This window comes from Mobula hypostoma, chromosome 27 (genome assembly GCF_963921235.1).
Source record: "Mobula hypostoma chromosome 27, sMobHyp1.1, whole genome shotgun sequence".
Classification (NCBI taxonomy): domain Eukaryota; kingdom Metazoa; phylum Chordata; class Chondrichthyes; order Myliobatiformes; family Myliobatidae; genus Mobula; species Mobula hypostoma.
Window position 1 is genome coordinate 32,011,425 of NC_086123.1, and position 16,217 is coordinate 32,027,641.

General features: G+C 39.4%; 1 protein-coding gene across 5 annotated transcripts in view; it reads left to right on the forward strand.

The window, feature by feature from the left end:
* LOC134338343 (probable E3 ubiquitin-protein ligase HECTD4) overlaps window positions 1-16,217 on the forward strand; it is a 291,135-nt gene that overhangs the window by 181,519 nt on the left and 93,399 nt on the right. For all 5 annotated transcript variants that reach the window (XM_063034109.1, XM_063034111.1, XM_063034113.1 and 2 more), the window contains exons 39-46: window positions 816-1,018; window positions 3,788-3,923; window positions 7,756-7,938; window positions 8,581-8,745; window positions 9,358-9,527; window positions 12,435-12,550; window positions 13,537-13,640; window positions 15,609-15,770. In XM_063034109.1, coding sequence (XP_062890179.1) covers window positions 816-1,018; window positions 3,788-3,923; window positions 7,756-7,938; window positions 8,581-8,745; window positions 9,358-9,527; window positions 12,435-12,550; window positions 13,537-13,640; window positions 15,609-15,770 — 1,239 coding nt within the window. The remainder of the gene's footprint in view (window positions 1-815; window positions 1,019-3,787; window positions 3,924-7,755; window positions 7,939-8,580; window positions 8,746-9,357; window positions 9,528-12,434; window positions 12,551-13,536; window positions 13,641-15,608; window positions 15,771-16,217) is intronic.

Sequence of the window (16,217 nt, forward strand, 5' to 3'; positions counted from 1 at the left end):
AGGTGGGAACCCCTGGATTAGAGAATCAGATATGGGAGCAAAGTGCAAGAAGATGCAAGAGCAATCATGTTATAGTAATAGGAAATTTTAAATTTTCCAGTGTTGATGGGGATTGCCTTATATTGACACATTATATATTGTCGGTTATATGATTCACATAATACATACATGTGTCAATGTTAGTCTGATACACATGGATGTATGTCCAAGAAAATTCTTGAGATGGTTATGTGGAATTCTACTAGAAACAGGGAATTTTTTCTTAGTACATGAAACAGAGTGGATGGGAAGTATCCGAGAGGCAACACTTTGGGAAAAGTAAGTGCCATTCTGCCAGTTTCAAGTTACTTGTGGAGAGGGATATGGTCTTGAATTGGGAGAAGGCTACTTTCAATAATGTAAGAAAGTTTGGGAGCAGATGCTTGTGGTAAAATAATAGCTGCTAAATGGGAATCCTTTAAAACAGATTTACTAAGAGTTCAGGGCCGACGTCTTCCAGTAAGGATGAAAGGCAAAAATGGCTAGATTAGTGAACCTTGGATAATAAAGGACATTGAAGTTTGATCATGAAAGAAAAATAAACACAAGAATAAAATGCTTTGCAGATAATAAAAACAAAAAGAAAGTTTCTTTTTGGGGAATTTCAAGTTTATGGTTGAAGGCACCATGAATTAATATTGTATTATAAATGACTGCATACTTGTTATACCATATCTTCTGACTTATCATTGATAATGCCATAAATCATGGGAAAAAATCAAGTGTTTGTTGAAGCATTGGCAAAAATATTGTTTAATGGTGTCTTTGGTTTGCAGAGTGGATACTGTGAAGTTATCACAGAAGAGGCAGCTGCAGCCTTGCGCAAGGCGACCAAATGGGCACAGTCAGGGCTAATTGTCAGTGTGGGACCACCAGTGGATGTTGCTGCTCAGGAGGCTATTAGTGGACTGACAACTGGCGATAAGAAAAAGACTGCTCAGACGTCCATTTGCAGAGAGAAAAATGCAGAACTTGCCAGGTACGAAACAGTAAGAGGGAAAAGAGAAATAAAGGTGAGGTGTTTTCTTGATGTGGGGCAAAATTAGACTCTTCTACCTTTTCCAAATCGGGTTTATTATCACTGACATGTAGTATGTTGTGAAATTTGTTATTTTACGGTAGCAGTGCAGTGAGATACATAAAATGACTATTTTTCAATAAGAAATACGTAGATAAAAAAGTAAATGTATAGTGCAAATGAGAATACAATTGCGAGGTTGTGTTCATGTTTTCATGGACCATTCAGAAATTTGATGGCGGAGGGGAAAAAGCTGTTTCTAAAAACTTAGTGTGCGTGTCTTCAGACTGTTGTACCACCTACCTCCTCCCTAATGGTAATAATGAGAAGAGCTGTTAAAAATCATTGAGTTATTAAATTAGTTGAATCTCAGCTAAACTTGAATGTCGAAGCTAGTTGTAGCTAGTTTTCACAGGTAGCATAAACCAGGAACATTGTAATGAAAGCAAAATAAATCATGTTATTGTGATTTAGTGTTAAGGGTGGAATCAAAAATCGATTGACTTGGGTACAAGGGAAAATTGAGGAATGATGACAAATATAGTAAGCTGAGAACACTCAGCAGTGCTCTCCTACAGAATGGTACTGTTGCATGTGACAGGAATTTATCTGTATCAACAATAATGTTTTAAACATGGAGGCAAAATCTTTTAAGGATCTTGAAACCACACTGACTATGACTTGCCAACAGTGGCTGACTACTTCCATGAGCGGAGATTGTCAAACTAAAACGACCTTTTCACTTCCCATCTTGATGACAGCAAGGCACATAGTAGCTTCAACTGTAGCTGCTTTGACGAAAAGGTGCGTCACAGTTTAACACTCACCTTCAGCGATCCTTGGCTATTTGTTAAGACTACATTAACAATATATAAGCGAATGAACATCATTCGCATTTTAAGTGGTATAACTGGTTGCAGAACTTTCTGTAATCTGTATTCCAATCAGATCTTTGGTCCCAGAAGGTATATGTTATGCTCCTATCTACATCTCAGACATCAAATAAAGCCTAACAATGCACAACCACTTTGTATGAAATCGAGTTCTTTAGTTATCAGCCGCCCTTCCTCCCAATAAACTGGATGCAGTGAAATACAGAGCAGCAACTCGGACTTTCAGGACTTTCAAGACTTTCTCTTTGGACACAAATCTGACACCTACTCCTACATCTCAAGTCCTTGAAAAAAGCCTGGGCAGATATCTTCACAGTGCAATAACTGAACAGCTATGCTTCATTGTGACTTGGAGTATGTAGTCAGTGTTTTACAGGATAAGGCTGTTCATAGCCAGCGAGTCCACTTGGATGGACAAGAGGCACATTAAAATAACACCTGCTATAACTGGAAATTTTCAGTCAAACAAACTGTGGCATCCTATGCTGACACAAGTTTCAACGCAACATTTTGGAATGGAAATTGTTTTCTGGCAAGGCATTGGACTGTTCTGGCAATTTGGAATTAAAACTGTATTGATAGTTTCTGCTCCTGAATTCATATGAATTAATTCAATAAGTGATTAGAAATTGAAGTTTTCCATCCAAAAACATTTGATATTCCAAATGAAGTCAACTTGATCAGGATCTGAGATTGACCAAAGATAATGAGCATTTCTCTCATTAATAATTGGATGAAAATTGAAGCACTGTGCAACTTGGTTAAAAGGAAGTTATGAGCAGCTTTAACCTTTGGTTTCCTTTCTATTAACTGTAAAACAAGAGTATATTCTAGCAGGGATAAAGCAGTGGCTGACTGGCAAGAGGCGAAGACTGGGACTAAAGGGAGCCTTTTCTGGTTGGCTGCCAGTGACTAGTGGTGTTCCACAGGGGTCTGTTTTGGGACCGATTCTTTTCACATTACATGTCAGCGACTTGGATGATGGAATTGATGGGTTTGTTGCAAAGTTTGCCGGCGATATAAAGATAGGTGGAGGGCAGGTAGTTATGAGGAAGTAAGGAGACTACAGAAGGACTTAGACAGATTAGGAGAATGGGCAAAGAAATGACAGATGGAATACATTGTTGGGTCATGCACTTCGGTAGAAGAAACAAAAGGGTTGACTATTTACTAAATGGAGAGAAAATACAAAAAACTGAGGTGCAAAGGGACTTGGGAGTCCTTGTGCAGGATTTCTTAAAGGTTAATTTGCAGGTTGAGTCTGTGGCAAGGAAGGCAAATGCAATGTTTACCACTCATTTCAAGAGGACTAGAATATAAAAGCAAGGATGTAATGTTAAGACTTTATAAAGCACTGGTGAGGCATCACTTGGAGTATTGTGAGCAGGTTTGGGCACTTGGGCACCTTATCTTCGAAAGGATGTGCTGAAACTGGAGAGGCTTCAAAGGAGATTCACAAAAATGATTCCAGGATTGAATGGAATGAAGAGTGTTTGATGACTCTGAGTCTATATTCACTAGAATTCAGAAGAATGAGGGACGACCTCATTGAAACATATCAAATGGTGCAAGGCCTTGAGGGAGTGGATGTGGAGTGGATGTTTCCTATGGTGGGAGTGACACAGCCTCAGAATAGAGGGGCATCCTTTTAGGATGGGGATGAGGAGGAATTTTTTTTAGCCAGAGAGTGGTGAATCTGTGGATAACTAGATCAGCTATGACGAAATGGTGGAGCAGACTTGATGGGCCGAATGCCCTAATTCTGCTCCTGTTTCATAAGGTCTTGAATCTTTGTAGATTTCCATCATTTAATTGGCTCTTTGATCTTTTCCATTAGGACAGACCCAGTCCGACCCTTTATCAGTGGTCACGTAGCAAACAGCATGGCAGCAGAGGTGATTGCTCTGTTGCACAACTTGCTGATGGCTCCCGAGTTCAGCACGGCTCAGATATGGACCACTACAGCAGAAAAGGTAATAAAACAAATGCATGCTTCAGGAGGAAAACAATTCCAAAAGTATGTAGATCCTTGCTGTTGGAACCAGGATTATTAGGCTATGGCTGATTTTGACTCTTATCACAACTTGCCTTGCATCTTTAGGATTCATGGCTTAAAGTGACATACAGTGAGGAAGAGCAGTTAAAATAATTTCTGAACTCTGGAATATTCATATTCTGCAAAGATATTTTTCCACTCAGAAATTCAGTAATTTTTTCAGCTTGGACAAATACAGTAGAATTCTGTTAATGTGTCATGCTTAGAACTTTGGTAGTGAAGGATGTCCAGATTTTCTAGACTATTGGGTGCTATTTGAAGCCCTAATACTACTTAAACAGTTTATATAATAGAGTGGTCCAAAAAAATCTTTCAGTGAACCTGACTAGTTTCAAATGAGTGAGGGGAAACAGGCCCAGGCAGTTTCAGGGGGGAGCACTGGAGCTAGGGTTGAGGTCATGAACTGGCACCCAAGTGAATTTGTAAGTAACACAGGAATCAGCACCAAGACAGATGCCAAACCACTGGGATTCGCGACCATTCAGATGACAGATTATCAGAGTTTGACTGTGGTTTGAAATTGACATAAGGAGTTTTAATACTTCAAGGATTCTGCTCTCATAGACAACTTCTTTGCTGTTTGCTGTGCCATCAACTTCAGGTTCATCTGCAGATTTATCAATTGATCAATTATATTTAACTATAGATTTAAAAAGTAATGAGGGACAGCCTCCCCACGTGTCTGCTTCCTAGTAGTGTTATTTTTTTCCAAGAAAAGTTGTGTTTGTATATGTTCAGAGTATGACTGACTAATTAAAATGGATCATACAGAAGCTAAAAAGACATAACACGTCAGGTTAAATAAAGGGAAGCTTTTAGTTATTAGTGAATTTCCATATTTTTTCCTAGGAGATTTCCATTAAAGTGGACAACTGTATTTCTACTGAATTTATCATAATTCTTGGTAGCTTTGAAACCAATTACAGAAATTTTGTTCTAAAATTCTTGCTTAATGATGAGTTACAGTCAATTTGTACCGTAGTTCTGACTTTTGATTTTAGGGTACAGTGGATTCTGGTTAATTGAGCAGCCACTTATTTGGGACAGCTCTTAAAGAAAAGAAATTAATTGAGAACACTGACCTTTTCTCTTCATTTATTTGGGACACCATGCCGCTCAGTTGGGACAGGAGACTGTTGGCGAACAATTTCTAACTAGTGTCAGTCCCATGTACTTGTATGGCTGTTTGACACTACACTGTGCTTATAGCGATCAATTTTTAAATAGCATCAGATGCATATGTTTGAGTACAAAGAGCAGTGATTTTTGTCACTGATAGTTGGCAGGAAATAAGACGATTCCGAACTGCTTTGCGCATTGCAGTTTCAAGCATTCGAGCTTGAAGATGCTAGAAACAGCAGAGTGAAAATCAAGCAATTTCACTATGAAGAATTTGAAAATATCAACAATTATTTTGAATATTGCAATGCAAATGAAGATTTGGAGGATGCAATTGTCGATAGCATTGTATGAAGGCAGTCATTATCTGTAGTAGGTGTCTGCATTGATTTTGTTTGTTGTGTATACTGGATGAATTCCTCCATCAATAACAATTAGGAACTAATACACAGTTTTATGGTAGTGTAGTACTATTGTTAGTGTTCTAATTTTTTTCTGTATTACATTTAAGTACATAATTTGTTACTCAGTTTGTCTTTTTAACTATTTCCATGTAACTTGCAACTGCTTAATTGGGCCAAAATGTACTAGTCCTGGTGTGTCCCAGTTAATCAGAATCCACTGGTTAATTTGGCATAGGAGTTTCTTGTAGTCCTGAATATAACGTTTTGATATTCACTTTATTCTTTCGCAGTTATACATAGGTATCTGAGCACTTGTATTCTTGTGGCAGAAAAGCTGCAATTAAAGAACCTGAAGCTCAGCTGGGAGTTGATCACCTTCATCATGATTTGGGTTGACTCTTGATAGGCGTAGGGTAAAGTTCTAGACCATAGAGTTTCTAAAGGCATAGAACTCCAAAATATTTCCATTTGTGATTAAAAATGTTTTCCTCATTTGTACCTTTGTGTACTGACATTTCCAATTCTTGAACCCATTTCATTATTTATCTTTACTTTGTCTGCTGACACATTATTTGAAAATAGTTTTCGTTTGTATACCAATGATGCTCAGCTTTATCTCTCCACAAATACCCTTCAATCTGCATTAGTAAATATATTAGCTCCACAGGCAGCATAAAAGGTGAGACAGAATTTCTTGCAGCTCATCTTTTATGTTTCGAACTCCATCCCTCCATTTCCAAAGTACCTATTCAATCCTGGACTAAGTTCTAAAGATCATAAAGAATCCAACAATGCCTATTTCCCTCATTGCAGCATCTGTGTGTGTTACCCTATTAAATTTACCACGTATTCCTTATGCTTTGAGTCTTTATTACCTCCATATTCATCACTCTCACTGCCATCATCACCAGACTCATCTTCTCCACAAAATCGCAACTTTTCCAAGTCTATGACTTGCTTTCTACAATCCTCTCCTTCCACTTTGCAGTCACTGACACTTGCTCCATACACTGGGTGTTCTCTTCAGTTACCTGATGAGGTAACCATAGCCTTTGGCCAGGAGCCGATGTCATCAGATGGTGCCCAATCTTCCGAGAGAGTTTTGACCCTTAACCACTATACTGTCCAGTTGGCGGGTCAGCAGTTTTGGCCAACTCACTGCCCATCTGCTCCTGACTTCCAGCTCAAGTTCTCTTGCCTGCTGCATATCCAATAACAGACTCTCCTGCTTCCTCTGCTATCCAGCGTGCTGCTTAGCTCTTGTGCAGCAAGGCACAGACAGCGACCTCCATGCTGACCTTGCCAGGACCCCTCTACAGCCGTTATCCACTGGAAATAGCCAGGTCTGCCATCCTCTGTCCCTGCATTCCTGGACTAAGGGTTGGTACTTAAGGGCTTTCCTCTAGTGAGCCTCCCTTGTCTTCAGTGGACCACAGTACAATGTCTGGTCGAAATGTGGTTTGCATCACCTCTGGGAACTGCAGCTTCCTCCACATGGACACTCACCTCCCATGATTTAGCAGTTTGCAGCAGATTGGATTTAGGCCACTTTGATATGACTAGTGTGAACCTCTCTTTGAGAAAAATTACTGCCCTGTTTGCCCCTCTGCCAGCTGGTCTCTTTTTACACCTCTCCCGCTCCAGTATGTCAGCAAGGGACAGCTGGACCTTGTTGTGCCACCTGTACCGTCCATGTGTTAAAGATGTTTTGCATCATGACAGTGTGTGTGCCAGTGAACCCCACTGACCACAAAGCTTACAGTGTGGGTCCTCTCTCAGCCCCCATGTGTGCAGATGTAATGGTGCAGGGAGAATGTCATACACAGACCGCAGGAGGAAGAAATGCAGAAGGGCTCCAGTCTCCAAAGCTCTGCCCAAATAATCTTGCACTTAGGAAGATTCCATTTTGTCCAGGTGCCCTGTGATTTTCCACTCGCCACCCCCCCCCCCAACTCCACTGCCTTCGATACCCGCCGTTTGTCCTCGTGGTTCAGTACCTTTGCCTGGACCATCTCATGCCTACCCCTTGCATTTGCACTTTAAGCCATGTTTTCTCTAAAAATACTAACTCTTCTCTTAATTCAGAAACGCACTTAATTGTTTATAACCATCTTCGTAACTTTTCCGGAGAATGTAATTATGTTCCTTGGGATGTTTGGTTATGCTAAAGATATTGTACATTTCCTTTCTGAAAAGTTAACTGGAGTCATTTCCTCCAATTGGCAGGTACTTTCTCGAGCATTGATGTATATCCCTCAGCTTGGTAAATATGCGGAGAGCGTCTTGGAGAATGGAAGTAGCAGTGGGAGAAAGTTGGCAAAACTACAAGCTATTGGACGGCAAGCAGTAGCTGCACTCTGTGCACTTGGTGGCTTCAAAGAAACCATTAAAATAGGATCTGAAGTGCAGGTATTCTCATTTTTTGCCACTCCTGTGTGTAGAGTTAATTTATGAGGAGTATATACATAGAATTATTATTTTGAGTGTTTTGTAAATGTTGATACATATCTATCAAATGTTGATAGATATTTGGAGTTCTGCCAGAATGTTCTGTCCCAGGGTGTGGCTTAACCACCTGTTAAGGTTTCTCAGGGTCTCATTGTTAGGATCTGGCTTCACAAACTTGTCTGGTTTTTTGGACTTGATTTTACTCCATTATTGCCAGCTGCTGAAAAGCCATGCTGAGAGAAAATGTTGCAGGTAAGTGCGAGGATGGCAAGTCAGACAGATCTGTAATTGGGGTCAATATTTGGGCAATTCAGTTCTTATTGAATAGTGGAACAGTCTCAGGGTACTGAATTGCTTATTACTGTTCCTTTGGGTGGGGAGAGCAGATGGATATAGGAAGAGAGTTTCTAAATTAGATAATTTGTATGTGGGGATGGACAGAGAAAAGGAAAATCTCTTGTAAAGTGATTGTGCAACCTGGTCTGAATTTGAGCTGTAACTTAGAGTACTATTCTTGTAAAATAAAGCTATGTTTTTTAATGTCGGCATTATTCTTCTAAAAAGTGCTTTGGTTTGTGAACATGAGCCAATTTTCCCTGCTAGATTTCAGGGAAGGGGATATCAGGAAGCATTGGAGTGGTGACCTCCATTAATGAGCAAGAAGGAATTGCCACAGTCCGGCTCCCTTTATCTAGTTGTCGAAAGGCTTCAAAAGCATCAGACACAGTAACTGTTCCATTATCAAGACTGTGTACTCCACGGTGTGAGGTGAGTGGTTTACAGAAAATTTTAAGATACTAATGTACTGGTTTTGAACATTTCCTTGTACCATTATTGATCCAGAAATAAGCTATTTGCTGAAATTCAAAAGACAATGCAGGTTCTGGAAATCTGAAATTTTAAAAAAAGTTGCAAACTCTCAGCAGATTATAGAGCATCTATGGATAGAGAACCGAATTTAAGGCCTTTCAAATCTGGGAAAATTCGGCAAGAGTCTTCCATTTAAAACATTACCACTGTTTCACACTGCCTATGCTGCCTATGTTATGAAGTTTGGGTGATACTGTTTAGACTAGGGATATGTCCAGCTGATCAGAATGTACAAAGAAAAGTAAAAAAGAGTGAAATGGCATATAAAATGGCCAATTTTGATACACACAGAAAGAAAGAAGTTATCTGAAGTTGAGGAATTCAATATTGATTTAAAAAATATTGTTAGTTTCCTGCAAACCAATTTGCAATTAGCTGTGTGCTGTCAAAACATAGGAGAGTAATGTAAGCAAAGTGTAGATCCAAAATAGTTTAAAATCCCTAGTAATGTAAGGTACAATATATATCATGAATGCTTAATATTTATATTTGATCTTCTCTATTTTATAGGCTTTGCCGTTGCATAAACTGTCCATCACTGAGAAAGTAGTGCAAGCAGTTCAATCCATGTTACTTCCACAGGAAGGCAGTCTCTCAATTCTGACCTCACTCCCCGCAGTAGGTGATGGCTCCACCCCCGTGATGGCAGTAGTACGACTTGTGGCAGAAATAAGAACTAGGTAACGGAGCCAAGATTAGACTGCAATATTTTTACTTGTTGCATTTGTATCAGATCTGTTACCCTGTTCCTTGCAGAGCTTTTTTTTAAAACTTCAAACAATATGCTTGCTGTTCTTCTTAACAAAAAAAATCCAATGTCAGTTCTAATATTAGCATCAGTTACAAGAAAGAACAGGGTTTGAGCAACTTTAGCATTGGATTCTGCCTGTATGCATGAAATTGTGTGTTGAATATGAGCCAATGATGCTTTAATGAAGTTGAAGATGTGGACCAGAATTGGCGATGGGTCACTGTATAGAAGTAATTTGAAGATTTTTGTAGTTTGCTGTATATTCACACTTTAGATTTGGAGTGGACCACCCCTCAGGTTTCTTCCATCCCAATTAATTTCTAGTAAAGCTAGTCCAGCAAGACAATAATTTCTGAAAGATTTTAGACAAAGTCAGAAGTATCTCTGAGAGTTTTATGATGATCATGACAAGAGAGTGTTGGGTATTTCTTTGTTCAATTCCTAGCTGTCTTTGAACTCAAACTATCAAGGTAAATGTAAAATACCTGATTCACTCATCTAATCAGGTAGCTTCTGTGGAGAGTGAAACCAAGTTAATGCTTCATCCATAATCTTGTTTTCGAACTTGAAAAAGTTAAACCTAAACCAAGTTATTAGGGTGTTAGGAAAGGGAGTAAAGAGAAGGTGAAGGTCTTTGGAGAGCAGTACGCAATTTTGATGAGACTGCACCTGAACTAGCATGCTGTTCGGATCATCATATTTTATTAAAGATATGGTTTAAGTGGTTTAAGCAGGAAAGAGTTCTAAAAGGTTCCCAAGGATGCTGCTAGGACTGGAAGATTTAACTTTTAGGGAGGCTGGGCCTGTTTTCCGGAAGCAAAGGAGGATGAGGGTTGACCATTGAGGTTTATTAAATTATGAGGGGCATGGATGAGATGTATTGTCACGGACTTTGTCCCAGTGTAGGAGAACCTGAAATTAGAAGGAGGCATAGGTTTAAGGTGAGAGAGGAAAGGTTTAAAGGGGTCCTTTATGACAGAGTGGGTGGTGGGTATTTGGAATGAGCTGCCAGAGGAAGTGTTAAAAGTAGGTACAGTGGAGTGTTTAAAAGACATTAGAGCAAGTACTGTATATGGAAAGAGTAGGTTTTAAAAGATACGGGCCAAATGCAGGCAAATAGTATTAGCATGGAAGAGTTGGGCTGAGAAGTCTGTTACCATGCTATATGACTTTAAGACAGAGGTTCCCAATCTGGGGTCCACGGACCTCTTGGTTAATTGTAGGGGTCCATGGCGTATGTAAAGGTTGGGAACCCCTGCTCTAAGAGCAATGAAAAGGGAATGATAGAACTCAGTAGAAGAGAGTTGACTGGGTAGTTATTGAATAATAAAAGTAGGTCTGGAAGACGTAAAAATAGAGTTCTTATAGGAGAAACTCCCAAATGAGAAGCGAGTTTTTAAAAAAAATGGATGCTGAAAGTGTGAGCCAAAGGTGACATTTAAGGTAAACAATCCACTAAAGAAAAATCACGAACAAGAAAAAATCTGCAGTAAAAGAGACAGAAGGCCATGGAAGGAAGAAAAGGGGGAGAAGCGCCAGAGGCAGGTGATGAGTGGGCAGGGGGAAAAGGGAATGGGAAATAATGAAGGAAAGAGGGCTTGAGGGGGCATTACCAGAAGTTTGAGAAATTGATGTTCATGCCAACAGGTTGGAGGCTATCCAAGTGGAATATAAGGCGTTGTTCCTCTGACCTAAGTGTGGCCTCATCACAACAGTGGAGGAGGCCATGGATAGACATATGGGAATGGGCGGACAGAAGATAAGTGTTCAGCAAAGCGGTCTCCCAGTCTACGTCGGGTCTCACCGATATACAAGAGGCCACACCGGCCACAGTATATGACCCCAACAGACTCACAGATGAAGTGTCACCTCACCTGGAAGGACTGTTTTAGGGCCCTGAATGGTAGTGAGGGAGGAAGTGTAGGGACATATGTAGCACTTGCTCCGCCGAAGCATTTCGGCCAAAACATCAACTGTACTCTTTCCGTAGAAGCTGCCTGGCCTGCTGATTTCCTCCAGCATTTTGTGTGTGTTGCACTAAAGAAAAATGGTTGTTTCATTTGTTAACTTGTGCTAAAGGTGAAATTTATTTGATCATAGTTCAGTAAGTGGAACCTGCTTACACTCTGCTATGAAACCAACTAATTAATTTGAAGGTCTGAGGCCTCCTACTACACAATGCTGTCTGAAGGAGATAGGTGATGCTCCCTTGTAGCTCTCTGAAATATTAGGTGCATCAAGGACATGAATTCAAATTCGATGAGTTGATTTTAGCTTTCCTGGTTGCCACTATTATCTGTTTGCAATAAATTATTCAATGAATACTGTTAAAGTATTGTGTTATGGTGATGAGGACACACTGTACATTGTAAATTTTAGGAGATATTGTTTGTGAAGATTGTTATGAAAATTGACAATTGGTAGTTTTTGTACTGTGAGACAATTTAGTATTCAATGTTTTATTCTTCACAGATGAGAAAATCTGCAGATGCTGAAAATCAAAGTAATACACACAAAATGCTGGAGGAACTCAGCAGGCCAAGGAAAAGAGTGAGCAGTCAATGTTTTGGACCGAGACCCTTCATCAGGACTAGAGAAAAGAGATGAGGAGTCAGAGTGACTTCTGATCTCTTTCTGCAGTCCCGATGAAAACTTAGCCCAATACACCGACTGGTTTATTCTTCAGTTGGGTTTGGTTAACAAACTTTGCCTTAATATCTTTAAAATATTGTGATTTATATTAAAGGTGTTCAAACAAACTAAGTTTACTATTCCTGCATTGAAACCAAGGGTTCTGATCACGTTGACCTAGCTGATAGAACTTTTTGTTTTACAGAGCATGCTTAGTGATGGCCCAGTTACTGGAGGATAGTTTATTCTGCGAGGAATTTATTCAGCAGTGTCCCGCTGCAGTTGAAGTCCTGAACCTGGTAGCACAGGAATGCAGTCCGGGTATGTTTTCGTGTTCCAAGTTACCACAGAATTAATTGGATTCACAAACTTTGTAATTTTGGAAATAACTTTTTAAATCAGTATGTATGGATGTGGAGTGTGAAGCAATTGCATTAGTATTAACTGGCCAAATACTGCACGTGCACAGAGCCACTGAGAATTGAAGGAAATGGATAGAATTAACATGCACAAATTACAAACAAGGGAATACAAATTTGCAGCCACAGACAATCTGCTGCAGGAACTCAGCAGGTTCGGCAGCATCTGTCTGAGTTTTGGGGGGGGGGGCGTGTGGGGGGTAAGGAATTGATGATATTTTGGGTCAAAATCCGAAAGCAGGGCAAATTTGCAGTTATGATCTGCTTGTCCTTTGACTTGAAACCTAGGAAATTTGACCCCTGATCAATAGCACCTGCTTTGCACCTAAATACACATAATTCTTTCTGCATTATTATAAATAGAAATTAACTGTGCTAGCCAGTAAGGATTGTTATGTTAAATTAAAATAACCCAAATGTGCTTATAATTATAAATAAAGCTTCAATTTTCTCCATTTAACCAATTCATTCCTTGCTTCGTATTCTTTGAGGATTTTATCATATTTCTTTTCTGAAGTTTAAAATCAAAGTGTTATTAACTAACGCAAACACGAGGAATTCTGCAGATGCTGGAAATTCAAGCAACGCACATCAAAGTTGCTGGTGAACGCAGCAGGCCAGGCAGCATCTCTAGGAAGAGGTACAGTCGACGTTTCAGGCCGAGACCCTGACGAAGGGTCTCGGCCTGAAACGTCGACTATACTTCTTCCTGGAGGTGCTGCCTGGCCTGCTGCGTTCACCAGCAACTTTGATGTGTGTTATTAACTAACGAAGAGTTATTAGGATACCTTGCCTATGACAATTGTTAGTGGTACTGTGCAGTTGTCCTGTGTGTATTGTAGATACCTTTACAATCTTCTGTAAGAAGAAATGCCCTTTTGCTTGCAGGTGAGCGACTGGTGGTGGTGGAGGCTCAGTGTGAGAGATTGCGCATGTTATATAGGGATTGTGCTCGCCCTCCTCCTCCTCCTCTACAGTCTGACAGGAGACAGGTAATAGTGCAAGAATTATTTAAAGGTCACATATTTATTCATTGCTTTTACTGCATATTGTTTACCCTAGTCTAAAGAACATTCTTCTCACCGCCTCAGTTTTAAATTTTGTTTTTCTATTATCTGAAGAGATTACTAATAGTTACCTAGTAGGGCACAAACCAGTGGGAGGCCTAAGTCAAATTTCCTCTTCCTTTTGCATATAGCAATAAAGTTAATGAGGTTGGAGTGTGGATTCATGTCACTGAAGTTAAATTATAAAAAAGGGATAGTCATTGCTGTCACTGATTTGTATCATGAAGTTTGCAAAAAGGAATTCAGTTAAATTTGAAATCTAAATCATAAAGCAAATCACTTGAAGTTATTTTTAAAGAAAGAAACAAACACAGTGCTCTCCTTAGATGAGTTAATGGTTTTTTTCCATTGAGTTTAATGTGTATAGTTCACTATCTTAACAGGAATTGTTGGGTGTCAAGTAAAATTGATGTTGGGTTATATGACAACAGTATGTTGCCCTTCATCAAGCACGTTTATGGTAGCTGTTTTGCAGGACCATATTGAAAGAACAGCTGATGCAAACCACATAGCCATGAAGACAGATGATTAAAAGCTTGGTTAAGGATTAAGCAGCATCTTAAAAGAACAAAGGAAGCTGAAGTTTTAGTAAAGGAATTACATGGAAGTTTTAGTCAAGGCAGCCAATGGCACAGCTGCCAATGATGATGCATTTTGATTTAACAATCATGGCCTGAAGCTCTGCAGATAAGCACACTCTCTTGAGCTATAAGACATAGGAGCAGAATTAGGCCATTTGGCCCATCAAGTCATACATAGATTCATAGGGTACAGACTGAGAGCTGGTTCTTCAGCCCAACTTATCCTTGCTGACCAAGGTGCCTGCCTAAGCAGGTCCATCCACCAGCATTTGGCCCATATCCCTCTAAATCTTCCCTATCCATATGTCTTTCAAATATTATTGTAGCTGCATCAACTACTGTCTCTGCCAGCTCATTCCCTTTATACACCATTCACTGCATGAACAAGTTGCCCTGCTGTCCCTTTTAAATCTTCCTTTTCTCACTTTAACCCATGCCATCTAGTTTTTTGTTCTATTTTCCCGCGAATATCAAAAACTAGAAGCCATAAGTTTAGTTTGTGCCTATACTGTAACTACATCCTTCCTGATTTTATACACTTTTTTCCTTCAGGCTCCTTTATTCCAAGGAATAAAGTTGTAATCTGAAGCCTACCTTTATTTATTTGTCAAAACAAATTCATAATCTAATTTATTTTCATTTTAGTAATCTGATTTATGTCATAATTTTTGAATGTTCACATAACTCCTTGTTAACAAGTTTATACTACTTTAAAACAAAAGGAGCTGCATCACTTCACCTTAATTGACAATGTTGTTTTATATTACCATAATGGTTAATCTGGTTAGCTAGGATTCCAGAACTTAATTATGCAGGAACATAGTACTTTGAGAAGCACCTAAATCAAGCAATTCTGTAAAATGATACAAGTATAAATCATTGGGACATCTGATGAAATGCTGTTTCTTACTGGAGAGTTAGATATTGTCCCATGCTCAATTCTAAATTTATTAGATATTGCACCACAGGAACAGGAATCATTTTTGTTTTCCACTGTTTTAACATTTCCTCCTCAGCCAAGAATCCAGAAGGTGACGGTACTTGCTGTCATCAATTAGCACAGTATAGGAAGAAAATCGGCCCAACACATTTTAGGCAGTAGAACTTTGGACAATATCAGATGATACTTACACTTACAATGCCATTGTTAGAACTTCTAACCTTAGGTATATTTTACGACTTCATCCAGATTGTTGTTTGGTGATTAGCTGCTTTTGTGGGTATAATTTTGTTTTGTAGGAATTAAATATATTTCACTGTTGTTGGTTTTTAAGGAAATTTGAAATTCACATTTTATTCTTTCTTATTCCAGCCAAAAGAAATTACCTGGTCCCCCTCTCGTGTTTTTCCTCCAGTGCGTGCATGCATGTTTTCATCTCATCTTACTGCTGTAACATTCCTAGCCGATCCAAGTGCAGGAGGGGGTTTGCCTCGTGGGACGTTCATCTATTCTACGTCACAGATACCTGTACAGGTACGATTCTGGCAGTAGTATTCAAAACAAACACTCTATTGTAGGAATCATAGCCACTGCATAGAGTGTACTGTAACAGGTAGAGGAAAATTAATGAATTGAAACCTGCATATTCAACTGAGGAAATAAACTTAATATAAAAAGAAACTACTGAAAATATCAGAAACAAATTTAAACTTTCAACAGAATTCTGATAAATGTCTTCAACTGAAAATGTTATCTGTATTTCTATTTTCAAATTGTCCTTGAGTTGAGTTTTTTTGTGTGTGCCATACTCTGCCAGAGCCTCGGTGACCACTTAAGTTGTTGTCTTGGAGGAAAGATTCTGTGAGTGGTCCCCGACTTCCTTCTCACAGCGCAGTTTTTTTTTACAAGGCCGAGTTGCGAGCTCGACACTCAACCCAGCAGGGATGAAAGCGTGCCCGGGAGCTGGGTTCGAACTTAGGA